Below are 27,920 nucleotides of genomic sequence, written 5' to 3' on the forward strand. Positions count from 1 at the left end.
TCGGAGTGAGCGTGGTCAGCTGGTCAGAGTGAGCATGGTCAGCTGGTCGGAGTGAGCGTGGTCAGCTGGTCAGAGTGAGCATGGTCAGCTGGTCAGAGTGAGCATGGTCAGCTGTTCAGAGTGAGCATGGTCAGCTGGTCAGCTGTTCAGAGTGAGCGTGGTCAGCTGGTCAGCTGGTCGGAGTGAGCGTGGTCAGCTGTTCAGAGTGAGCATGGTCAGCTGGTCAGCTGGTCAGTTGGATGAAGGTGTGAGATAACACTGACCTGGCTTGATTTGTCTCGCCTGAACCTCAAAACAATTCAATAATAGGGGTTGAGGAAAAACAACAAACAATAATGGAAAATACATAAATAATACAAAACATCCATTTATTGATCTCTTATTCAAGGGAAATTTTTCTGGAATGCAAAAAAAAATATTGTGAGCCTTCCAGCTTCAAGACAATACAAATGAATAAAAAAAATAAACATGTTTGAGAAGAAAAAAAACTGTGATCACAACATGTTTATTCAATGAGAGGTTCAGGCGTCCACCATGGTGAGAGAGACTATGACAGCGTCCCTCTCTCAGTCCAGCATCAAAGAAACAACCTCGACACCTCCACAAGCTCAGAGTCTATTGACTTCTCTCTCCTTTTTTAAATAGTTAATGTAAATAAGAATGTGTTCTTAATTGACTTGCCTGGTAAAATAAAAGGTAAAAAGGTTTTACACAGTGCATCATTTCGGCTTGTCTCTAAACCACATTTTCAACATTCTCAGTGGTTTTTGTATCGTCTTATATCTCTTTTGTGTTGTGATGTTACTTTGAAACATGAGTCACTTGTCAGTTGCAGTAGTCAGACACATTTTTTTTATGCATGAATGAAATAAATGTTTCTTAATGCTCCTTGGGGAGTAAAGAGACTGTGTGCCAATACTGTTGGATACCATCAAACACTAAATTCCATGGAGCAGAGTAGGCTGAAGGACCTGTTGTATAGGGTATATTTAGGTCTCCCAGTGTAACGTTGTTAACTGTACAGGTATGTATTGTCCAGACAGCATTCATCTGTCTGACCCCTAAAAAAACTAAAAGAAAATGTGACGGTCATTCAGGATGGAATGAAACAAAAACAATCCTAATCACATCCAAATAGAAAGCATGGGGGAAAAGGTAATAAAACAATCTGAAAACATGAAAAGGAGGAATGAACACACAACTCCAACATATAAGAAGAAAAACACATGCCTTGTAGATAACCAGTTTGGCAAGAAAGCATTTTGTCAGTATTATTTTAAGTTTCATAAAAACCTCACAGTGAAAAGTTATTCCCCTTTAAAGATCAAGAACAGCATTCCATTTCACACACTCACACTCTCACACACACACACACACACACACACACATACCCTCACACACGCACAGGCGTTTACACACACACACACACATAATTACAAAAACTTCTCATAACAGTTAAAATTTCCAGTACCGTGATACAGAACGGAACCATTCGTCCATCACAACATTTTCCTTCTGGCGTGTACCAAAAACTAAACAAACATCTCCAGTATTTGATGCATTGAAAAGAGAAGACACAGAAGCGTTATGTTCATACTGTGATCTAGGACATCGCTGCAGACTGGAGGCCCTGATAAGAATCCAGAAATACGATCCAAGGCTGCTCTACATGTGTGTGTGTGTGTGCTTGTTCTCCTCCATCAGTATATCAAGTCCCAAAACAAAAGAAGTGTTAGACTAAACGACAGTAACATGGCCTTGTCCAAAGTGAAAGGTAGACCAGCAGAGAAAATTCCAGAAAACTGTCCCCTCATATCAAACCTTTTGTTCTTTGGTCATTTCATCCTTCTTGTCATCCTTGCATATTTATACGCGTATAGAGTCTCGTCAGAAGGTTGTCCCGAAAATAACCAAAACGGCAAACAAACTTTGCCATTAAAATAAAAAATAAAGTAACCGTGTGGTACTTGTACTTTTGCACAAACATAGCCTTCTGTTAAGCTCAGTAATCTCCTTCTAAGGCAATAGGTCTTCTTCAAATCATACACGAAGCAGCTTGGTAGGGAAAAGCCTTGAAATGAGAACACTTTTCCGACATGTGTTGAGTTGTGTGTGTGTGTGTGTGTGTCCGCGCACATTTGAACACAGGAGCGCCCCAGCACGCCCAACCACCCGGGTCCTTCCTGGACACCGTCCGCTCCCCAGTGTGGTCCTGTGGTCGGGCTCGTCTTCTGTGAGTTGGACCACTCGCTCGCTGGGTTCTTTGTTCTGGTGTCCCCTTTGTGTGAGTGCAGCTGGAGCTTAACTCCCCTGGGGCCCGCTGGTGAGGAAGTAGGTGGTCATCTCTCCCTTCCCCTTCACCTTGACCACGCCTCGGCATTCCAGCTGGTAGCCCCGGTTGAACAGCACATGGTACAGGTCTGTGGTCACCTAGGAGAGAAGCTGGACACTCAGAGACACCACGCCCCACATGTCCTGTCAGGAGCGGCTGGTCGCCTCCTTCTTAGGACGTTCAAGACCATCGATACACCGCATGTCATTCAGCAATGTGGGGAAAATGTGTGACGCTACCGTTATTGTATGATTCGTAACTGTAATGGTGTGTTTTTATACAGCTGGTGGAGTCTGGTGGAGGTCTGTTTTTGTATTATCATCTTATGCTTTGGGTCCTAAGCAGATCAGAAAATGCGGAAATCAGGTTTGTGTATAACTCCCTTCTGAAAGCCCTCGATATTGTGCGACAAGATGGTTCATCCCGAGTGAAAGAGCCTGTCATTGTAGATGCTTTAATGAGAATAAAAATAAATAAAATGTAGCCTCTGTTTGTGCTTACTAAACGGACAACTTGACATTGGTTTGTACAGCGACAGTAGCATTTGCGTACACCAGGTGGCACTATTAACAATGCAGGTACAGTGGATTATGGACCAAACCAACTAGATGGTCTAACCCAGTAAGGTTACTGTGGATGGTTTACCTGGATGCAGTCTGGGACACCAGTGCTGTCCATACGGCTGGCCACGTTGACCGTGTTCCCCCAGATGTCATACTGAGGTTTCCTGGCACCAATGACCCCAGCTACTACAGGTCCCATGTTCAGACCTTGGGGACGACATGACAGGGTCACATGAACTACCTGAAACTCGGGCCTAATCTCTCAGTCTCAATCAATCAGTCTTGTCCCCACGGGACACATGGCCACCAAAAAAACTTTGAACTGAATTGTCGTGAAAACCTCTGTAGCTTGTGAAAAAATTCTAACCAGCAGTTTACAACAATCTGAACTCAGGCACCACAGGCTTTGTTTCATACACAGTAAAGTAAAAAAAAAAATTAAAAAAAAGGAAATCCAAAAACGAAAATATTAAATGTTGCGCGGGAGGGTGACAAATACAAAACGAGTAAGCCCTCACCTATCTTCATCTGGAAGTTGTTGAAGGAATGCTCGTTGATGTACTTCATCTGCTCCCTGAGGCGCATGGCGTAGTCAGCCAGGGCCAGGATGTGGGAGCGGCCCTCGCGGTCGTAGGTGGAGTCGTTGAGGCCCGAGGCGGCCATGTAGGTGGAGCCGATGGTCTTGATCTTCTCCAGCTGACGGAACTTATCCTCACTGATGATCTGCGAGGGAAAACCAACCGACCAGAGGGTTTGGATCACAATCCAAGCCCTCCCCCGACCTCCGCCCCCCCCCCCCCCCCACACCTCCCCCCCGCCCCCCCACACACACCTCCCCCCCGCCCCCCCACACACACCTCCCCTCCGACCCCGCCTCACCTCGTCAAAGTCGGCGATGATCTCGTTGAGCAGCCGGAGACACTCCACCCCCTCGTTGTTGCCCTCCAGCTCCACGTAGAACTCGGAGAAGTTGCTGATGGAGGCGAACATGACGGCCACGCACTCGCACGACTGGTAGTACAGCTCGTCGTTGCGCCGCTCGCGCGCCAGGAAGTGGGCGGCCACGTCCTTGGGCAGGATGTTGTGGAGGAGGCGCCGGTTGTAGGCCTGCAGCTCCTCCATCTCCTCCTTCTCCTCGGTGGCCTGAAGGGAACACACAGAGGAGTCCTCACTTAGGCTGAGGGAGGGCGTGGCCACATCGCAGCGCCTCCACGTACAGGACACTGCAAACGTCTTAGCCCCCAACCCCCCCCGATGTGTTTTACGTGAATCTTGACTTAAAAAAAAAAAAAAAGGATGCGGGCGTCTGTATTTGTGCGGCAGTATAAAAGTGCCTTGGTGAGTGCCTTTTTTGTTTTGTCTTTTCATTTCATGTTTGCTTTACTTTCCTTATTTCTGCGCCTAAAACCTTAGCACAGTACTGTATGAAGCATAGCATAGTTATATTTACATTAATCTATCAGGTGCTTTTATCCAAAACGATCAACAAATAGTGCCAACAGTGTTACAAGGGTTAGTGCCGAGGTGCAGTCTGTATTTTAAAACACCTTGCAGCAAAACTGTAACTTCATCTCAACATCAGTAAGCGAGGGAAGCTTTGAAAGGTGGAAAAGTTCCTAATGATCCTAACTGGCTGCGGCGTAGAGGTGAAAACATGTTGTATGGACACGCTAAGCTAACAGTCCATGTTAGCCTAGCGTTCTAGAATGCTCTGTCCTGTCATACCTGCAGCTTCCACAGGAAGTCAAGGCGAGCGGTGGACTCCACCTGCTGGGCATGCAGGTACAGAGCCAGTACGAACACGGTCAGGATGATCGGGGTCATGACCTTGAGCGACACCTTGGTCACACTCTCTTGACTGTGGAAGTAACAGGGACACATCGTTTATTACAAAACAAAACACAGGTAATCAGGCTGGTAAGATAAGACAAAAAACAAGGAGAACAAATTACCATTCCTCAGTTTCATTGAAACCAATAAACCTGATTAGGAAAAAAAAGACTCATTATATACACACAGTGGAAATAAAAACCGTAAAAAAAATGATAATTGTACAAAGGAATGAGCTACTTAAAAGGCAAGATTATCAAACGCACCACTGTAGAGTCTCGTTTGAAGGCGTTATAGACCTGAAGGAAAAACAGAAAAACACATTTAATATGGGTGCAAAACTGCTCGAATACTAGAATGAACAATTTGCTGACCAAGGTCAAAATCAAATCTGACAGAAAGCCAAGACTCGGAGGAGCCGAGGAGCTGAAGGATGGAGGCTCACAGGGAGTTGGCCGTCACCAGGAGGTCGGAATTGTCCAACAGGGCCACCTGGGGCCACTCCACCAGCAGCAGGAAGACCAGCTGGAGGGACAGCATGAGGGCCAGCTTCCCCGTGCTGCTGATGTGGAGGAACACGGAGCACGCCAGCAGGGTCAGCAGCACACTGTAGCTGAAGTACTGCAGAGGGAGGAGGGGAGGGAGATAGGGAGGAGGAGGGGAGAGAGGGAGGAGGGGAGGGAGGGAGGAGGGGAGGGAGGAGGGGAGAGAGGGAGGGAGGGAGGGAGGAGGGGAGGGGAGGAGGGGAGAGAGGAGGGGAGAGAGGGAGGGAGGGAGGGAGGGAGGGAGGGAGGGAGGAGGGGAGGAGGGGAGAGAGGGAGAGATGGATGGATGGATGGAGGTAGGGAGGAGGGGAGGAAAGGGAGGGGGCAGTGGAGAGATGAATAGACAGGACAGGGGCGAGGAAGGAGGACAACAGTGTCGAGTTGACAAAGTCGCCTACACGTTCTGTAACACGTTCACAAGGCAATGATCAAGGTAACGTACGTTTACCCATACACTACCAAAATACTCAATGAGCACAGTGGCCACAGACGCACACACAGACACACGCACCTCAGGAAAGTGGCAGGGTGTGTCCCGGCTGTTGCAGAGGGTCAGTCCGTCGTCGGCTGCCTGAGAGAGGTTGTGCAGCATACACAGGGTCACGGAGCTCTGGGAGGTGTTGTGCTCACGGGCCACACACTCCACCAGGCCCTCCCGGTCACAGGTAAACTGTCAGGGTGGAGTGGGTGTGGTGGCGGGAACAACGTCTAGCGAGTTATTCACTTGATTGATTGATCACTTTGATAATCATTTTAAGGGTTATAAATAACCCAGGTTGAATTGGAATCACTACTGTGAGAACTGAATCCCAAAGTCTTGTGTGTTTATATGGACCGCCTGACCAGAACTACAACAAAGAGAGCAGACGAGGGGGGGGGGGGGGGGGGTGGCACGAGCCTCTCACCATGTTGACGAAGGCGGCGATGAAGAGGAGGAGGATGGTGAGCACGCCCACCAGAGTGCTGTTGGTGCGCGACTGAACAATCCGCCTGCTCACCGTCTGCAGGGCCTCTGGGAAGAGCTGAGACAGCAGGCAGGCAGACAGGCAGGGGGCGCCAGAGAGACGGGGAACAAGCCGGATCAAACGTTACCCAAACGTGCTCCTGTCAACGTCCCGCTCCCTAACCCTGCGCGTGGCCCCACACTCACCTTGATGCAGGAGTAGATGGCGCAGATGAAGAGGATGTTGGCGAGGATGATGAAGATGCTGATGAAGAGGCCCAGCATCAGGGGCGTGCTGCCAGGGGAGACACACGGAGGTCGGAGGTCACGTACGGCCGGCACGTTGACGTGGGAAACCGTACGTACACTTAATGGTTAGCGATAGCGCTGCTGTCACAGGCTCAGGGAAGAGGGAGAGAACTCACTGTGGGAAGATGATGATCTGGATGAAGGAGATGAAACAGAACACCAGCAGGGTGCAGGCCACGTAGCCTCCGAAGCGATCGTCCACCTTTTTCGAATACTGGGGGACACAAGGCAGGACGGTTAGCGTTAGCATGGTTAGCGTTAGCATGGTTAGCGTTAGCATGGTAGCATGCTAGCCAACAGGGGGGGGATCAACAACAAGAAGGACGCTCCCCGCTGTGTGGTTCGAAGGCTCCGAGTCCCCTCCTACCGGCTGTTCCTCGTCTAGAGAGCGGCATCAACGGTTCGGTGAGCATTTGCGGTGATTTTTATTTTTTATCAAACCTATCGTTATTCAGCCTGGCAAAATCATTCAGAACAAATTCTTATTTCCAGGGATGGCCTGGCAAGTGATTGTTTTCTGAAGGGCGAGACAACCTTTTTCTCCAACTCGGCCGTCTGGAAGGTGAGCAGGAACTTCTTGACGTAGGCTTTGCGGAGCTGGTCGATGCTGCGGGCGTCGATGGCTCGACCCAGGAACTCATCCACCTCATCCTCCGGGTTCAGAGCCTCCTGGGCACAGCGGCTACGAGGGGAGGGGGGGTTCATTTGTGTCAGGTAGAATGACTGGGGGATGCGGGTGGGACTAATACAGTGGCAGGCACACCGCTCAGACTCTCCCACCTCTCACACACAAACAATAACAACTTTCATTGGCCCAAAAAAAGGAATAGGGGCTCACTTGTCTTTGGACGTTTCATCGATGCCCTGGGAATGAGAGAGATAGAGTGAGAGAAAGAGAAAGAGAGAGAGAATATTAGGGAACCAGTTTGAACGCTGCTGAAAGTGAAAAACACAGACTTGGACATCTGCACTGTTTAAAGCCAGCCAGCCAGACGTTGATGTTTTAATTAAAGCTTTGAGGTGTCAGATGACACCCCAGCCCTCTTCCTGGCACAAGCCCCCAGAGAATTAGGGGAGGAGGAGGGGAAGTAGAGGACAGACCAAAGGACTGGACAGGGCTGAAACCTGGTCACCCGAGTACACAGTCAATAAGATCAGTATTAACGTTTGACACATTTCCCCACTGGCTTCTGTTAGCTTCAAAGGCTTTATGATCCTATCACAAGCACATGTCAAACCTACGACAGTTCAGACCGCAAACCAAAACCTTCACGTCATCGGTGAATCGCTTCCATTTCCATTAGTTTCAAAAACAAATAAAACAGAAAAATCTAACAGCAGTTGGATTTGGAGAGGAGGCTGTGAGCTGGAAGAGGAGAGCTGCTTTGCTCCCGGAGGAGGCCTGTCTCACCATCTTCCTGAAGGCTTTGGAGTCTGTGGTCCTGGAGAAGGATCTGTCAGGCACCCAGCGAGGCATCAGGCCCTCGGTGGAGGGGGCGCGCGCCCGCTGCATCTTGGCCATCACGGCCTTCTCCTCTTTCTGAAGGGCACACACGCACACACACAGATGTACAGAAGTGTTCTTCCCATGGTAATGCCTTTGCATTGCACTGAGCTGGCTTCCTGAAGATATGGACGTGGCACATACTGGAACTGTCAACTTTAGTGTCTATGAGTCAAATTTGCGGGTCTGGGACAAGATTATTCTTTGGTTAAGTTGACTTAAGTTTGTTCTGCTTCCTTTAGTAAAAAAAAAAAAACACGTTTTAACTAGTTTTCACATACTGTGGAATCCCCAACCGTGTGTGTGTGTGTGTGCGTAACTGACCCTCTTCTGGCTGCAGCCCAGCACCAGAAAGGTCTCGATGTTGTTGTCCTTCAAGTAGGCATTCCTCTCTCCACCAGAACCAGGCTCCACCTCATAGTCACCGTTCAGATACTGCAGGGTGGCCTTGGTGATGTGGATACGCCTACACACACACACACACACACACACACACACGTCAAACTGACACATCAGACACGTGCGTCTACAGAATGGGGCTACAGTACCAGGAATCCACAAAGCTACAAACGAGGTGTACAGTTCCAACCAATTTTACTGTTGCTTGCTTTTCTACAGGTACACTTGCACTTAGCGATTCATGTTGTTTAATTGTAACTTGCTTAACTACATGCGCTTATGGTTCTTCCCTTTGGCACTTATTTTTTGGTTGTTCACAATGTGTGCTTCTTGTTTTGGCTACCCGCAATGCTTTGAGGCTATCTTGTTGTTATTATCAGTGACCTATGCACTTTGTAAAGCTCTCTCTTGGAAGTCGCTTTGGATAAAAGCGTCTGCTAAATGAATACATGTAAATGTGAATGTAAATGCAGTGGGAGCTAGTCATGCTACAAGCAAGGGGGAGGGGTTGGCGGTGTGCTCTCTCACCCCGCCGCGCCCCCCGCCTCCATCTGATTGGCCAGCGTCACGTCGTTGGACCACACGTCAAACTGCCACTTGCGCAGCCCGAGCACGCCGCAGTGGACACGCCCGCTGTGGATGCCCACACGCATGTTGACATTGACGCCCGTGACCTCCCTCACCAGCCTGTGGACACACACACACACACACACACACAGCTCCCTCACTACACGGCAGGGAAACACACATGCTGCTGCGCTTTTTGTGCGGCATCATCGCGTGTGCGTGAGGTGCGCATGTGGGTGACTTGGAGGGCATGTGTTTATGTTTGGGTAATTTAAGTGTAGGGGTGTGTGTGTGTGTGTGTGTGTGAGAGAGAGAGCCACTCACGAGATGGCCTCTATCATGTCCACTCCCATCTCCACACAGCAGTGAGCGTGATCGGCCCGCGGCTCAGGGAGGCCAGACACACAGTAGTAGCAGTCCCCCAGGATTTTGATACGCAGACAGTGGTTCTCCTACAGGGGACACACACGTACACACACACACAAGAGAAGAAAAAAAAAAAGTGCGCACGCACATAAGGACACATACACACGCGGAAACCCAATTAGATACGGTTAGGCCTATCTGTATTGAATTTGTAGCTGGATGAAATAATCTAGTTATGGAAGGGCCGGAACTGGGGCTGGGCTCACCGAGGCCAGTTTGTCGAAGCGTGCAAAGAGCTCATTCAGGGTCATCACCAACTCCTGCGCTGTGCACTGGGACGCCAAGCTGGTGAAACCCTCAATGTCTGCAAACAGTATACTGGGAGAGGAAGAGGAAGAGAGGGAGGGAGGGATGGACAGAGAGGGGACGGGATGGATGAAGGAGAGGGGGAGGGAGTGGCCGAAACCAAAACAGAGAGACAGGGCGAGACAGACAAACAGGCAGAGACAGTGAGATCAATGAGCATAGTTAGCATGGTCTAGCGCCTTCCGGGCAACTGTTATGAAAGAGTGTGTATAGGGGTGTGTGTGTGTGTGTGTGTGGGTGTGTGTGTGTGTGGGTGTGTGTGGGGTGGAGGGTGTGGGAGGGGTGTGGGGGTGTTCATTTGTTCAGCTCTGGTTCGTCTTTGGCGTCTGATCTGGGCCAATCTAGGTCACCTCCTCCAGCCCTCCCCAACGTGAATCAGCACTTCCCCCGCTGTCCCTCCACCCCTCCATCACTCGCCCCGCTCTCTCTCTCCCCTGTCCGTGCGGCCCTCTGCTCTGCCCGTGCGGCTGGACTTGTATCCAAACAGGGAAAACAACAGGAGCTTCCTCCAGGGGGGCAACAGGTGGCACTGTTGGCCCCGTTATGCTCATCCTCGTCACCGACGGGAGAGGAGAGCCGGGCTCTCTCCGCTGATCTTTGATTGGATGAATAGAGCATTGGGCGGGGGGGGGGGAGCGGCTAACCGGGTCAGTAACCAGGTACGTGTTCCTCGTCTGTCTTTTGTCCTCATCTGACCTCAGTTGAATGTCATCCCTGGAGAGCCATTGACGGAGAGCCGCTTCCTCTGTCTTAATCTGAATCGAACGGCCCCACTCGGATGTTCTTATGGATGGCCTCTTTCTCAGGGGAGGAACCAGGGAAGGTGTTCGGGGGATGGGGGGGTATTTATGTGACTCTTCATTTCAGGAGCATGACTGACCTCCAGTGCAACTTTTCAGACTTAAAAAAGGGGATGATTCTGTATAAAATGAGACTAATAGTTAGCCATGTCCAGCAGGACTCTGGGGACTAATCTTGGCCAATAGCAATAATATCTTGGTTCCGTATTATGAAACGACTCCCATCCCAGCCTCCGACTGTCACCATAGCTGCATCCTACCTGACATTATCGTGTTTCTGAATGTAGATCTTGTGGAACATCATATTCTCCTTCTTGGCATTGATATCTGCCTTCATCTCCATGGCAACGTGCCTTGGCAGCACAGATAGCAGCAGGCGCTCCTGAGACGGTGAGAGAGAGACAGAGACAGAGACAGAGAGACAGAGAGACAGAGAGACAGAGAGAGAGAGAGAGAGAGAGAGAGAGAGAGAGAGAGAGAGAGAGAGAGAGAGAGAGAGAGAGAGAGAGAGAGAGAGAGAGAGAGAGAGAGAGAGAGAGAGAGAGAGAGAGAGAGAGAGAGAGAGAGAGAGAGAGAGAGAGAGAGAGAGAGAGAGAGAGAGAGAGAGAGAGAGAGAGAGAGAGAGAGAGAGAGAGAGAGAGAGAGAGAGAGAGAGAGAGAGAGAGAGAGAGAGAGAGAGAGAGAGAGAGAGAGAGAGAGAGAGAGAGAGAGAGAGAGAGAGAGAGAGAGAGAGAGAGAGAGAGAGAGAGAGAGGGAAGGGAGAGCGAGAGAAGGAGAAAGAGAGAGAGGGGGGAAGCGAGAGCGAGACAAATAACATAGAGGGGGGGGGGAGCACTCAGTTCATTCACTTTCATCTGTTTTCTAAAGCTGGGATCCTCAATGAGTCACCACTTTCGTTGGCATGTGCGTGGGAGCACATTGCTAAAATATAGAGATGAACTCGATATACTCCAAAACATGCTGCTGACCTCAAAAAACACATTTGCCAAACACTGAATCACTGGCTCTTGTGTTGGTCCCTAGATAGTCTACGTATGTGTTTTCATGCATTGCAGCACATGCAGCACATGCGTGTGAGTGAGCACCTGCTGCTGGTTCTCCCTCTGCAGGTGCAGCCTGGCCTGGATGTAACCCCTGGTCTCCTGGAAGGCCTGTCTCTGGGACACCTCCGCAGGGTAGTGGGTGCACACCCCAATCATGTTGGTGCACAGGAAGATCAGCACGTTGGCACTGATCTGGGACGATACACATACACACACACACACACACACACAAACACACAAGAGACAGCTTGTGTCAGTTTGACCTGGGCGAGGAGCACAACCAAATTCATAAAGGCTATGTTGTCATGGGAGTTCCTCCGCAGCTTAATCTTTAGATTTGGATTCTGAAAATGATTGAAGAAGCGATCAGAAGTGATCTGACTGAGAGATGATGAGCACAGCATGGTGGGCACATTCCTGACCCCCCCCCCCCGTCTCAGGTCCTGCGCCTACAACGCTTCACTTATATGATTAAAGGGGTCAACCGTCGGAGCAGAATGTCATCCCCATAATGCATCAGAAATAACAAGTGATCTAAAGAGATGGAGGGACAGGAGGAGAGTCCACGGTGGGGATTCTTCTGGAAGAATCCTCCCATTTTCTCCTTTGGTAAACACACTTATTTCACCAGAAGTGAATCGCAACAGTGCTGCAACACAAGAGAGGGATCTGAGTGGAGTCAGGGCCTAGAGTTGGCTTAGCGGGGTCGCTGCCCTCAAAAACATTCCTCTGTGTGTGCGTGTGATGTGCGTGTGGTGTGTGATGCGTGTGGTGTGTGATGCGTGTGTTTGCAGGCCAGAGTCTGTTAGTGATTTTCTTCTCACCAGTCCTCAGCCAGCACTATTCACAGAACCTAATAGAGTGCTGGGTTTCCCCTACTCTCTCTATCCCTCACAAACACAAACAAACACACACACACACACATTTTCTCTCTGTCGGCACTCACACAACCAACCCTCGCGCACACACACACACACACACGCATTCCTTTTCTGCGCGTGCTCGTGCAACAAATCTTTCTCGGAACCCCCCCTGCCCCCACCACGCCCCCAACAAGAGCGCGTGAACACACCACAGCCTGGGAACAGCTTGACCTCTGACCCCGGTGCCAAACTGTTTCCTATTTACCATGAGATCAGCCCTAATGAGAAAAAGGAGGCGCGGCGAGCACGGCCAGTGTGTCGCGGCGTCTCCCCGCGACACGCCCTGCGACGACGAGGCGGAGCCGGAGGACGGCCCTTCTAATCACGACATCAGCACCAGCATTCTGGGACTCCTTGGCTGGTATGCTGCCAAACCAGTGTGCGCGCGTGTTCCAGAGCGATCCGCTCGGCACGCACGTACACCGCACGCTTTCCAACACTCGCAGGTTCCACTCCTGCCACTCTGTCCTGTCGCTAATGAAGCTCGACTGGAAGATTAAAACGCACCACAGAGGGAGGGGGGGGGGGGGTGGGGGGGGAGCATAGCTGACACGTAGCAGTGGGAAGTATGTGACCCCCCCCCCCCACAGAGAGCCCCTGGGCCCGGGGTGGAGCCGTGGCTGTCTCCTCCGGAGGGTGTGGCGGAGGTTTACACCGTACACAGGACGGGACCAGGCTGCTGTTGCCACAACAGGACAGGAGACGACCTGACAACCTCCGTGCCGGACAACAAAACCCTGATCACCTGGCGCAGGGCTAACATTGTTCATCTAACGTGATGACAGGTGCAGATCACAGGGGTCGGGTGACCATTTGGGGTTAGGGGTGGGCAGGGGTGGGTGTGTGGAGGGAGGAACAGTAAACAAACCGCTTACAGATGTGTTTAACCACAAGAGGATTACGGAAAACAGAGGCAAGAAAATGTCAGATGATCGTTTGTTTTGAAATAGTTTCGCTGAGGCCTCTTTAAAAAAAAATATATATCCCAGGTTTCGGGAAGGAGAAGTTTATGATGTGTGACGACAGTTTCTGATCCCAACAAGTCTCTGCTCTGGCTGGGCCCCCGCTAGAGTTGTCACAATAACGTCATTTCTAGGTCACTGTACAGAAACATCCTCTTCCCAAGCATAAACATCATCCGCCCTCGACTCGGATTAACCGACGGACTGTCAACCAACCGCGACACAGAGTTCTTAGCCGCAGCTTCACTCAATTAGCTGAGAACCAATAGTCATAAATAAACCATTGATGGGGCCATGTGGTTCGGCACCCCCAGTTCTTCCTGTTGCGTAATGCAGCTGCTAGATTCCAATTCCCAGTTTCGGGACTGAGGTGGCGGTCTTGACGGCTGTGGTACTGAACTTGACCGCATTAATCCCGAACAGATGGTGCATGGCGAAGTTGACCGAATCGGATAACTTTGTTAAGTGGTGTGGGAGTGCCCGGCCACCTGTTCCCGCTCCTGTGATCGCCCGGGTGTGCCGTCGCGGCCCCCTCTCCCTCCGGCCCGGAGATCTGCTGCTGATGTCGTTGTTGTGTCAATCTTGGATTTCAAACACTCCCGAGTTGCAGTAATGATGTTTATTACCATTGATTTTGGCACTTACACCACACATACAGACACACACTCACTCACTCACTCACTCACTCACAGGAGGACTTGCAGGCTCCCACAAATGTTTATGGAATTTAGTTGAATAATTGAAATGTGGACAGGTTATAAATAAACTGCATGTGTGCCGTAACAAATGATTCGACCCTAGTCAGCTGACTGAGTTAGCTATGCCATAAAGGCTATGCATGTTTTTCTTTAGATTGACGGATCTTTGATCATAAAGCTTGGTATCTCTCTCCATCCTCCTAAGCCTCAGACCTGACCCAGCCCCCTGCCCAGTAAAACAACACACTCCAGAAAGAGAGAGACAGAGGCACATAGACAGAGAGACACACAGAGAGAGAGAGAGACACAGAGAGAGAGAGACACAGAGAGAGAGAGAGAGAGAGAGAGAGAGAGAGAGAGAGAGAGACACAGAGAGAGAGAGAGAGAGAGAAAGAGAGAGAGAGAGAGAGAGAGAGAGAGAGAGACACACAGAGAGAGAGAGAGAGAGAGAGAGAGAGAGAGAGACACACAGAGAGAGAGAGAGAGACACAGAGAGAGACACAGAGAGAGAGAGAGAGAGAGAGAGAGAGAGAGAGAGAGAGAGAGAGAGAGAGAGAGAGAGAGAGAGAGAGAGAGAGAGAGAGAGAGAGAGAGAGAGAGAGAGAGAGAGAGAGAGAGAGAGAGAGAGAGAGAGAGGAAGAAAGGAAAGGAGAGAGAGAGGAGAGAGAGAGGTCTCCAAAAAGCATGTCTCGGTGTGCTGTAACATTGACTCAAGCTGAACTTCTTTGGCGGACTGACTTGAGAAGAGTCTAAACATTGACTTATAAGGTGTGTCTGTCCTCGGGGTGGACTATCGAGCAGAAATTAGCGACAGAACCATGAGAGACAGAGAAATACAGGAAAGCCAGGCGTGAAAACAGACAAGTGGATAGTGAAGTGTTTGGCTTGGCAGGTGTGCACAGATGGCTGAGTGCAGTCTGACTTCAGAAGTCTCACACACCCAGTCTGGGTCCAGACAGAAGCCCAGGGAGAAGGCCTCAATGTAGGGACGGCTTCAAACACTCCTACTGTACTGCTTGATCCAGCCTATGGATCAAACACTGCTGATTTAATAAAGCACTAACACAATGAGGAAATGACCTGCTTGTGCTCTTCCAGCCGCGCCCCGAACAACCATTACCCGAACAACCATTACCCTGACAACCATTACCCTGACAACCATTACCCTGACAAACGCCGCTGTCTCTGACCAAAAAAAAAAAGCAACAAGTCTGTCATCAAACGTGAGCCGGTGCTTGAGAACGTACCCACCCGAAAAATCTAGTCGACACAGGGGCCAGTTTGGGCCGGCGGAATCTGATTTCAAGATATGGCCCAAACGGGATATCACAAGCTAGCACCGCTCAAACGAGATATCACAAGCTAGCTCAAACAGAAACGCTGGCTGTGACCTGGAAAGTCAATTGCTGTGCAAATAAAGTGAGATGCACCTATTTCAGAAAACAATAGATCTGGCATTGTTTAAGAACTTACTTCAACCGACTAATGATTAAGTGGACAATGATTCAATAGATGACAGGGCATGGTTGGCCCGACATTCCAATAAACTTTGCTAGACAGGGGGCTTGGGTTGAGAAGAAAGTGTAACAGTATACATAGTGTACACACATAAATAACAAACAGGACCATAGAGTCTGGTGTGTGTACTGCAGGTTAGGACCCACCACACACACACACACACACATATACATACACACACACACACACACACACACACACTCACCCTGGGGATGGGGTTGTTGACATGGAGGCTTGACTCCAACAGATGACCTTTGAGAGGCATCTGGAACTTTTAAAATGTCTCCCAGAAACGAATGCCATGGACTCTAATTTATGTCAGAGCAAGAGGCTATGGTGGCATTTCTGACCACCAAAAAAACCTTTGAACTTGTGCTAAGGAGGGCTGCCTAATAAACAACCGTCCTGACGGATGACAGGGAAACAAATGTGAAATGTGGAGAGAGAGAAAGATGGACGGGGAGACAAAGAATGAGAGGGAAAAGAAAGGAGAGCCAGAGAGTTTGAGTCGGAAAGAGGGACACAAGAGCAGTCAGCAGAAGAGGGAGCTCGGCCCCTTCATTCCCAGCTTGGGCCTTGCGCCATCTGGCCATGTTGCTCTGTTTGTGTCAAGGTTCTGGCCAAACCAAAATTGGTCTCAGGCGACCTGTGAGACCATAGAGTAATCTTGGTGAAGCGCTGAAGTGAATTCCACCCAGCTCAATACGTCTGGACATGGGCCACACATCTGTCGCGAGGAACCCAGTGGAAACGAACACGTGCAATGTAAATGTTTTCCAAACACGACGCATATCCCCGAGCTACTCAGGACTCACTAAATAAAACAAACAGTAAACCGTCCTTCTTCAGAACATTCCTTGGCCTCTCGTTTAATACGATCTACACATTTCTCTGAAATCCCAAGATTACAGTGAACCTCCGTGCCCCCCAGCTCCAGCAATATCCTCCATCCTGGAGTTTGACCCCCCACAGTGGCACTACCCCTGCCCCCAAGCCCCAATCCCAGGAGGGAGACGCCACCGTCCTCCTGTTCAGGTCTGGTGCCTTCAAGAATCCAGACCACAACGTATTCTGGAAGGAAGGCCGATCCGACTTTTCCACAGCTGAATTACGGAACACTGCCGGTTTAATTGACAGAGAAGGCAGGAAAGAGATTGTGTCTACATTCAATCACAGTCTATCGTTGGTCCATTTCAAATCTGGCGTGGCTTGGTGTATTTGTCTAGAATTGCAATCCTTTAGGGAGAATGAAACCATGGACCAAAACATGTCCAAATGAGATGGGACAAGAAGCACAGAACCATTTACAACTTCATCATCATTGTCATCTGCCGCTTATCCGGGGTTCGGGTCGCGGGGGCAGCAACCTAAGCAGGGAGGCCCAGACTTCCCTCTCCCCGGCCACTTCCACCAGCTCTTCCTGGGGGACCCCGAGGCGTTCCCAGGCCAGCCGAGAGACATAGTCCCTTCAGCGTGTCCTGGGTCTTCCCCGAGGCCTCTTCCCAGTGGAACGTGCCCAGAACACCTCACCAGGGAGGCGTCCAGGAGGCATCCTGATCAGATGCCCGAGCCACCTCAGCTGGCTCTTCTCGACGCGAGAACCATTTACATTTACATGTATTCATTTAGCCGACGCTTTTATCCGAAGCCACTTCCAAGAGAGAACTTTACAAAAGTGCATAGGTCACTGATCATAACAACGAGACAGCCCCAAACACTGCGAGTAGCCAAAACATGAAGCATACATTGTGAAAAATGTGCCAAAGGGAAGAACCATAAGAGCATGTAGTTAAACAAGTTACAATTAAACAACATGACCCTCAAAAAGTGCAAGAGTGTACCTGTGTACCTGAGAGAACCAGAGCTTGTGTGTGTGTGTGTGTGTGCACATGTGCTCGTGTGTGCATGTGGACGTGCCTGTCAGCTGTCTTGGCCCCTCAGATCCTGAGCCTGTTGTATCTATCTAGACACACACACACACACACAAACACACACACACACACACAAACAACAGTGTCCTTATTGACCCCTGCCCACTCACACCCTCACATCAAGAGTGAAGGTGCAATTACAGTACTGCTAGAGAACAGCAGATCTCATCATTACCAGGACAAACGTAATTAAATTGTCTGTAGGCTTTTCTGACCAATATTCTTTGTGTGTGTGTGAAGTGAAGTGAACTGTGAATCACACACTGCTCTGTTTCAAACAATTGTCAGTAAATTCAATTATACCATTTCTATCTGTGCCTGTCTGGCCTTTGGTAAAGTAGTGAAACATTGATGGACACAAAAGTCTACTACAACGTCAGCAATGGATCGAAAAAATATTGCCGAAACGCACATATACTCAGAGTTTCCCTTTCCCAGAATCCTCTAGTCTCTCTGGCCAAAACTTGATATACACAAACATCAAGTTGGCATGCTCAGTGAATAATGTATGCATATGATCCAAACGATAAGGTCTTTTTGTTTTGTATTTTGAGAGAGAGCAAGAGGGCTGGAGGGAGTGGGGGTGGAGTGTGGAGACAGGGAGGGAGAGAGGGGGAAAACAACAAGCTTGTATTTTCACGGTTCACAGACACACAAGCAGTCTGCATCCCCGCCCAATCTCCGTCCACTACAAAGCTCCAAACACCATAGGCCTTTGGTCCACTTTCCTTATATCCACGAGCCAAACTATGCTAAATATTGACTTTAACCACTATGTATACAGATCGATAGAGGCACCAGAGGAACAGGTTCTAGTTTCAACATCTGGACGGATCGGTGCGGCTTTGAAAGCAGGCGGTGAAGTGAAGCACATGAGCAAGCTGTTGGAGAGGAACAAGGAGGAACACGCTGGGGGGTGACACGAGGTAGCTCGTGGTCACGGCAACGTCAAGCTCTTCACGCTGTTTCAAGGGTGAAGAACAAGATGTTCACCGGGAACAAAGTAGGACACAATGTTGCGACGGTCAGGCAATGCGAGGTCCCAATAATGGCTGGTACTTGGCAGGTTGACCTCCTGTTTATATAGGGTCAACAACGTCGTCAAATTTGGGTCATTAAATGACTGAAATGTAAGATTTGATCAAATAAGAGCCGGAAGCACCCGGAAACCTTTTTTGGGGAAACAGGTCAAACAGCCAGGATCCTCTCAGTGTTATTGACACCTGAAATGTGTTTTTGTGCGGCCACAGTTCCATCAGAGGCTCATGATGAATCAGTGTGTCGACAGCGGCAGAGAAGACAGTTGAGCACCGGAGAGGAGTGTCATCTGAGCTACGGCTGGAAATATGACCTAATTCAGTTATACTTTCAATATCAATTGTTTGGAAGAGTGAAGCCTCGGACTAACACATCTTTGTTCCAGCATATAAAAGACACCAGGCAAGCACAGGCTGGTGGGCCAACAATTGTACAAGGTCAGACTGCCAGTGGCAACCCTGATGTCAACACGACCTGCTCCAGGAGATGGAAGGAGGAGTGTTCCACGTAAACAAAATGAAAAACTCCAAATGGATTTTAAGTTTGCGGTTGTGTGGTCCATTTGCAATACAACATTCACAGCAAATGTATTGATCAAGAAAGTCCATTTCAAACCCCTAAGATAATCGACCATATTGTGAGCTCACATTTATGTCTGTGTATATATATTTTGTATTCACACAAAAGTGCTATCTGGCAAGTACTGATGGCAGCCTAATTGAATGACGAGACGACAGCCATGACTGACATCATAGATGACAGTTTAGCAAACGGATATTTAGCTCCACAGCATGAGCCAATGACAGCATATTGCGCACAGCAGGAGTTTCAGAAAACAAACTGCTTTTAAAGGCCTCGGGGCCTGCGTGCCATGCAGATCAACACTTAGCACTGCTAATGGCTTCCTAATATATAACATTTGGCTGTTTTCCAAAGCTATTCAGACACAAATCCCTGTATTTACTTTTGTTGTGGGCCCAGGCCTCACTAAGCCATGCAATATCTGTTATTAGAAGCCCAGAAGTTGTCCCCACACTCACATAACTATTCTTAGTGCCAGTGCTGTTCTGACTGTTATCGCTTGTGTTATTTTAAGTGCAATATTTTCCTCATCGCTAATCCCGATAGCTCCCACCCACCACGGTGTAAGTTATCCTGTCTTGTATCACAGCTCCAGGCTGTAACACAATGAGTGGATGAGTCACAAGCGCTCTCTCAGAGCAAGGATCCTGCCTTTCCATTATCTGAGACAGTGTATCTGAGACGGTGTATTGTTTGCGGCCATCAAATCAGATGAAGAGTTTCTCCCATTCCTCCCCCCCCCCCCCCCCCCGATAGTCCAACCAAGGGAGCTGGACTGTGCTGGTGGACAAACAGGGAGGGCAGACCTCATCCCTGCATGTGTGGGTGTATGTGTGTGAGTGAGAGTGAGAGACACAGAGACACAGAGAAAGTGAGTGAGAGTGAGAGACAGAGAGAATGAGTGAGAGAGAGTGAGAGAGACAGAGAGAGAAAGTGAGAGTGAGAGACAGAGAGAATGAGTGAGAGAGACAGAGAAAGTGAGTGAGAGACAAAGAGAATGAGTGAGAGAGACAGGGTGAGAGAGACAGAGAGAGAGAGAGTGAGAGAACGAGAGGTGAGAGAAGGGGAGATAGATAGAAAGATAGAAAGGGAGACAAAACAATGAGAGGAAAAAGAAAGGAGACAGAGAGTTTTAGTTGGAAAGAGATACATTTACAGAGAGACAGAGAGACAGAGAGACAGAGACAGAGAGAGAGAGAGAGAGAGAGAGAGAGAGAGAGAGAGAGAGAGAGAGAGAGAGAGAGAGAGAGAGAGAGAGAGAGAGAGAGAGAGAGAGAGAGAGAGAGAGAGAGAGAGAGAGAGAGAGAGAGAGAGAGAGAGAGAGAGAGAGAGAGAGAGAGAGAGAGAGAGAGAGAGAGAGAGAGAGAGAGAGAGAGAGAGAGAGAGAGAGAGAGAGAGAGAGAGAGAGAGAGAGAGAGAGAGAGAGAGAGAGAGAGAGAGAGAGAGAGAGAGAGAGAGAGAGAGAGAGAGAGAGAGAGAGAGAGAGAGAGAGAGAGAGAGAAGGAAGGTCGGTGTACAGGACCAGCCACTACAGAACACTGCCATATTGTTCACTGGATCATCTAAATCACTGCTCAATTCAATCAGTGAATCCAGGAAAAGAAGTTCCCAAACTACTTTGACAAATGACACAGAGCTCAAATGTTCCAGGCAAAAAACCACAGGTAATTGGTCTCAGGTTCAGGTGTATTGTGTGATGGTTGTCAAGCTATTTTCTTACGTAAGGCAAATGTTCTGCCCTAAATGCATTATGTACGCCTCTTGCCTTGCCTACGACAATTCATTGATTGGTATCTTTTTCAGCACCAAGGCAAGGATCAGTACATTTCCATTGACCCTGCATGGGCTGACTCCACAACTATTTGCCTCAGGAACTGGTTTTTCCACTAGCAGTCAGTTCTGTGCAGACACAAAAGGCCTGGACTAGATGTGCTTTCCTGGTGTGTCAGGACTCCTGTTCCTCCGGTTACTGCCCCCACTACCAGCAGTAGCACTCGACTGAAGACAGGTCAGTCGACCTGACGCAGGATATATACATAATGTAAACACTTCCTATAGTACACTAGACTGAAGACAGGTCAGTCGACCTGACGCAGGATATATAAGGGCCTCTTACTTGTACATAATGTAAACACTTCCTATAGTACACTAGACTGAAGACAGGTCAGTCGACCTGACGCAGGATATATAAGGGCCTCTTACTTGTACATAATGTAAACACTTCCTATAGTACACTAGACTGAAGACAGGTCAGTCGACCTGACGTAGGATATATAAGGGCCTCTTACTTGTACATAATGTAAACACTTCCTATAGTACACTAGACTGCACATTCAGTCCTATGAGGATCCAACAATGGGGAATTGCGATGATAAAAACTCAAAAACAAACATCCTGGGCTCAGACTTGATTACGGGAATTTCTGAAATTAAAGTGGGGGGGAAAAAGGCTCCGTGTGTGATGTCACCTACACAGGAGGCCTGCTCCCAGTGGTCGTCACACGGAGCCAAAGTGAAGACCCTCAACAACAGCGTGACTCATCTCAGTGTCGAACACATGCAAGAAGGCATCGCTCTGTTTTCGATCTGCATGCTTCGAAAACGCTGGGCGGGCGACAGTCGGCAGACAGCGACGCCGTTTCATTCAAGGCCTTTCCCTTCGTCCCCCTCCTCCCATCTCAAAGCCCCCCAACACTGGCTAAGACTTGGAGGGTGACCCGAGGGAGGCGAGGTCAATTCTGAACACTTCAAGGGAACGGACGTCAGCGCCGTTCTGCGGAGAGCTGCTGGTTATCTTCATCTAACTGCTGGCTGTCTAAGTGGAGGGAGAGATGTGATGGAAATGACCACCACGAGGTCCGTGAGCTCAATCTTGGAGCCCGGCAAGATATGAAAGGGCATTCTGTCTAAGGGGGCCTTTGTACGATGGGAATCGTGACTCACAGTTGGGGAGAGAGCGCAAGAGACATAGAATAGAAAGAGAGAGACTGAAAAAAAAGCACGAGAGAGAGAGAGAGAGAGAGAGAGAGAGAGAGAGAGAGAGAGAGAGAGAGAGAGAGAGGAGACTGGCTGCTTTTCTCTTTTTCTGTTGCATGCGTAAACCACTTAATTCACCATTCGTGGCGGACATCCCTTGTCACCAGCACCCCCCCAACCCGTGTCTCACTCTCCCTCATCATGGAAGCCCCTCACAAAGATGCCTTTTGTTTGCCTGATCATCAGCCTCGCCTCTCTGCCCTCATGATGTCCCACATGTCCTTCTCCAGGGGGAATATCAAAATAAGGGGAAAAACAACAACTAGGAACTCAGAAGACCTACAGTCAAAGGATCCACTTGTGGTAAGGAGAGGCAAATGCCTGTTCTCCCAAACCCAGGTGAATTCTGAGATCACTGAAGTCGCCCAATCATCGAAGATGAACCCTGCCGTCGACAGTTCCACCGAAAGAAGGTTTGTCAAGAGGTGGTCAATCATTGCTTTTATTTTAAAAGTATCAACCAATGAAACGCTGTGTCCGTCCCATCAGAAGTGAGGAACGTGTTCCCATGGATGACAGCAGCAGTACTGGTGCTGGGGCAGGCAGAGCGTCAAGGGGCCCTTTATTACCAGGCAGTGCTGAGGTTGAGGCAGGGAGACACGCACAGGGACCCACAGACAGACAGTCTGGGGGGGACTGTCAAAGCACAGACCGGTATTTGATGTCCATACAGGCCACTCACTCTAAGGCTGGTGTTGGATATTGAGGTGGAGTTGGGGTACATTAGGCTGGAACACATGGTGAGGGCCTACATTGACGGTTATTACTTCACCAAGCTCAAGGAACTTTGAATTGTTTGCCGATGTGTGTCATACAGTTTAAAAAGTGAATGTGCTTGTGCCAACCGTCCATTTAAACCAAAGAAAATACCAACACTAACTTTTTAATTTAAGAATATAATGGATACAATAAGCCTTCTATTCATCTTAAGGACAAAAAAAGAGGATGCAATAAACTGGAATAAAACTATTGATAAACCAATAAACTCTAGCAAGTTATGTGTGCCACTCTGTAAGTTCTGTCCTTGAATTATGGAAATTACAAGTCTGCTTAAACTTAAATTCACTATTTTCTTCCAAGTTTAAGCAATGGTTATTTTGTTCTCAGTCAAGTCCATTACACAACACACAATATCCCACCCCTCCCTCTGGAACAATGCCCTCCTTGTTTTAGGGAATTGAGGCTTGGAAGATACAGTATTATATTGTCATGATATTCCTATATTATACAGCTAAAGAGGCTCATTCAACCTAGCTGACCTTCTGCAAATCCCAAAAGAGTTGCCAATAGTTGCCCTAAAGCGGAAAACATAGCCTCATTAAAAATCTCATTTTAAGGCTGCCAAAGATTTACTGTACCGTCTACTTTTAGTACATCACCTTTGACACCAGAAAGTCTGTACACAGTTTGTCCTATATCAATGAAGAAAACTAGGACGTTTTACTGTAGGTCATGAATAGTAATCGGGAACGTTGCCCAATTGTCAAACTATAATACGGGGCACAGCGAGGAGGGGGGTGGACAACGACAAAAGGTGGCATGAGTCTGTCACTTTCTCGTGCACAAGTCTGCACCCTAAATGCCTCTGCTGAAGCCCACGCCCCATTTAGCCTGGACTTTGATCCAGTCAGATTTCATGCTCAAGGGCAAATAACGTAAACAAGTTATAAAAAGGTATGCTGGGGATTTCCACCCGTGTGGAGTAAAGTGATTGGCTGTGTGATCGTGAGAGAGCGTGAAACTAAGCGTCTCTCCCGGGCGGAGGGGGGGGAAAAGCCGTCGACGCGGCAACGGAAAGCGGAAGCAACAGCCGTCAGGACCCGTCGAGGCAAAGACGGAACCAAATGGGCGGGGTTCACAAAGTGAACGATCCAGAGGCCTCGCTCGGCACCCTCGGGGACTCCTAGTTGGCCGTGGCGGTTGAACGCCTCTCACCTGTTTGAGGATGAACTTGTCGTCCTGGTTGAGCTGCCAGGCGGTGACCAGGTGGATGGTGGACAGCGCGGCGCCGCTCAGCACGGCCGCCCTCATCCTCACCGGCAGCAGCGTGTAGATGATGTAGATGAAGAACACGGACCACCAGATCCCCTCCGAGGCGCTGCGAGGGGCCACCATCAGCACCCCGAACACCTGCACCACCATCAGCACCCCGATCACCAGGTAGCTGACGATCCACATGTAGTCCTGGTGGAAGCCGTTGCGGTTGCACACCACCATCATGGCCAGGAAGGTGCCTATGGCCACGGAGAGCACCGAGGCGTAGGCTACGTCCGGGTGGCCGTGGACGCAGTGGAAGGCCAGCATGATCCCGCACACGATGACCAGCACTCCCATCAGCATGGTCAGGGAGCTCTGGTTGAGTCGGAAGAAGTAGCGTTGGTACAGACGCTCCAGTTTGGTCGACTGGAACTTCTTGGACTGGAACACCCGCACCAGCCTGGTCCAGAAGTCGGCCGCCGTCACCGCCTTGCAGCCGCCCGTGCCGTCCTCCCCGCCGTCCTCCCCCACCTCCCCCGGGCCTTTCCTCCCCTTCAGCTCCCCATCCTCGAAGCCCAGGGCCACAGACTTCAGGCCCAGGTCGCCCGCTCCCCCCACCTGCTTCCCGTAGTGGTCCTCCTGCCAGACGCAGCGCGTGCCAAAGTTGCCCCCGCTGGCCCCGGCTCCGCAGTGGTAGTGCTGGGGGGCCGGAGGGGGAGGCTCCAGGTCCTCCGAGTCCCGCAGGCAGCTCATGTAGCGCGGGTTGCACAGGGACGAGCTGTCCGTCCTCTTGGACTTGTTGCCATTGCGCTCGCCCCACGCCGTCTTTCTCTCGTCCACTCTGGCTACGAAGAACCCTCTGGCCCACGACATCCCACTGGCACGCCAGAGAGAGACGCAGTTAGAACAGGGAACGACATACAGTGGGAGTGGGTGGAGCAGAAACGACAGATCTCCTGACAGATGATTTCCGTTTCAGACACAATTGAGAGAACATAACACACAACACCTCGGTTCTACTCATTTTCAGCCTTTATGCATGCGACCCTCTGTGTTTTCTTTTTTCAGTGAGAACATTCATAACGGAGGGAGGGCCGAGGGTGGTCTTACCTGATTGGGCTGGACTGTGTGTTCCAACACTGCTGCGCTCCTCAGCCAAGCCACTCATTTATCCCACCGAGCACACACACACACACACAAACACAACAGAGTCAGACGGACCAGCAGCACAGCACGAGAGGTGTGTCAGTCCAAGATGTTCGCCTCTGTGGAGAGAAACACCGCTCTTAGAGTTGTTGTTTTAGAACACAACACTTGCTACCCAGGTCCTGAGAGTGAAAAACAACTGTTTTTATCTGTGATGAAAGCGTTGGAACACAACTCTTAAAGTGAGGCTATGGTGCACCAAATTATCATCGAATCTACCACAGAAGGACAGTCAGTAAGAAAATGCTACAATTCAATGTGTGTCAAAGAGATAAGTAATGCTGTCAACAAATTATTTGTTTGCCAAATGATCCTCGACAGTCTCCACCAACCATCACACCCGCCTCACCAACGAAATGGCCTTTCCATGCAATAAAATACAAAGTGAGAAGTCAAATCTTTGCTGTTATTTGTTGCCATTGTCGCTAATGCCCGGCCCTGGTGTCACGCTTCATTGCGAAAGATTTGCATGATTACCAAGATTCTAAACAGTTCTGCTCTAAATACTTCTACATTGCTTGCTTCAACTGGACGTTAAATGGAGAACTTCATCAGGCTTTGTGGATTGTGGGTAACTCATATTACAGCCATCATGTTAGGGCCATTAGGTTCCATCAGCCCTGAGTGGGCATAGAGGGGGTGGGCTTATTCTATTGGGTAACAAAGGCCCACTGAGTGGGCACCATCAGAGTTCAAGAGCTCTCCAGCCTAGATTGAACTGTCCATGCTTCTCCCATTAGCATTGATGAGTCTCTTTGGCTGGCTTGGGGCGGCACAAGTCAAGGACACTGCTAACCTCTAAACTTCATAACATTATCTAATGGAAAACTGTCTAGGTGCAGATACACACACACACACACACACACACACACACACACACACACACACACACACACACACACAGTTGCCTTAAAAGAACACATCTGGCCTGATTAAAGACAAACATGTTATTTTGAATAGAGTGTGGTCAATACATGACATTCTAAATTGATTATAATGTGGTCAGCTGATGTACTCGAGCATTCTGTTTCTCAATAGGGTGATCATGCGCTCCTCAAAATGTGTCTAACCTTGCATGGTCTCTTGTGCCTTATCGAGATACGAGTCAAAGCTGGCAAGGACAAACCAGAGACAGTTCTCCGATGTCAACCAACGTCGGATATCTTTGGCCAAGAACATAGCCGATTAAAGCAATAATTAGACTAAATATTGTTCAAATGACTGAGAAGCATCCGATGTACGTTCAATGAGTTCATGCTACTTACTTGCATGCACTCTCCTCTGATGCATTTACGACCCGGTTGAGACAGCGGCATGCGGGTGTTATGTAATACAAACAGTGCATGCATGTTTTAGCGTCGTTCAAGATAATATTCTAATCTTGCATGGTTTATTTTCGGATTCGCAATGGGCAACATTAAAGGTTAGAGCAAAGCAGCACAGCCGTAGATGACGGATTTTTCGCAGTATGAATGACATTCAAGCGGTTTGCGTATGCTTGTTGTCATTTGTCCGTTTTACTGTTTTTGGGTAGTATTGTAGGCTATGCTATCACACAATTCATGTGGGCCTATTTGGTTGCATATAAATCGTTACATAACAGGACGCCCTGTGTATGTCAACTGGCTACAACATGCCACTGTAGTGTCATTTGTGGTACTCCCTTTTAAAGAGACATTAGACCGATATTAACTGATGGTTCTGGTTATTCAGGTCTTAATTGTTTGATTGAAAGAAACCAACTTATCCATGAAACAGAAGGAAGCATTCAATTGCACGTTCAACTGGGTTACTTAAATTTACAATGTCATAGGCTGTGTAGACTTTCCACTGCAACTATATTCAAGCCAGTCTCTAGGTTTTAATTATTTCATTTAACCACTGATGCCTCTAATGACATCCTCTAGTTCTAGACCACACATTCGAGTCAGTGGAATTGGAAATTCAATATTGGCTATTTATTGTAGTAGCATATCAAATGTCTGGTGAGTCAACTCATGTCGCCTTGTTACCACTAGCAACATGGTCGCCTGTCTCATGGCATTTGAAGCAGTGTACATCCATAGCCTATAGCCCACCTTACGCTGCCCGTTCACTCTGAGACCACCACAACACTGTCAGGCCACCTCCTTAACTGGTAGACTGTTAGCTCGGAGCTGTCGACATGTTACAATGCTTGATTTCCAAACTGTTTTGTAGATTCCAATAACATGATACAATGTTACAATGTTACAATATAGCCTGCGCTTGAAGAACAGTAAGCTACGGCTCTGCTCTGCTACTTACCACACTGACACCCTTGTAGGCTATTCCAACACCGCAGTGAAGTCGCGGCCACTTTATCACCTTCTTGATACGACACTTGTTTTTGGTTGCAAATGTTCAGACGTTTTAGGAGGACACCGAAGATTATGGATAAGTTTGTCATACAACGGTGGCTCACCCAAACCCAAAGCTGCATTCTCTGTCCTCTCTGACTGTCG

General features: G+C 49.0%; 1 protein-coding gene across 1 annotated transcript; it reads right to left on the reverse strand.

Moving 5' to 3' along the window:
* Nucleotides 1-351: 351 nt before the first annotated feature.
* LOC146251700 (adenylate cyclase type 6-like) lies at nt 352-27,919 on the reverse strand. The gene is made up of 24 exons (XM_084679916.1): nt 27,724-27,919; nt 25,342-25,496; nt 24,190-25,108; nt 11,610-11,759; nt 10,785-10,906; nt 9,625-9,736; nt 9,317-9,444; nt 8,954-9,112; nt 8,351-8,492; nt 7,934-8,062; nt 7,361-7,386; nt 7,057-7,204; nt 6,639-6,736; nt 6,421-6,508; nt 6,176-6,292; nt 5,782-5,940; nt 5,171-5,346; nt 4,992-5,024; nt 4,848-4,877; nt 4,621-4,753; nt 3,775-4,038; nt 3,414-3,618; nt 2,978-3,102; nt 352-2,430 (listed from the first exon to the last, which is right to left on the reverse strand). The coding sequence occupies exons 3-24, from the start codon at nt 25,102-25,104 to the stop codon at nt 2,302-2,304; spliced, it is 3,588 nt and encodes a 1,195-aa protein (XP_084536042.1). The 5' UTR covers nt 25,105-25,108; nt 25,342-25,496; nt 27,724-27,919; the 3' UTR covers nt 352-2,301.
* Nucleotide 27,920: the final 1 nt, after the last annotated feature.

Source organism: Hypomesus nipponensis, chromosome 18, assembly GCF_054491055.1.
Source record: "Hypomesus nipponensis isolate SF chromosome 18, ASM5449105v1, whole genome shotgun sequence".
Classification (NCBI taxonomy): Eukaryota; Metazoa; Chordata; class Actinopteri; order Osmeriformes; family Osmeridae; genus Hypomesus; species Hypomesus nipponensis.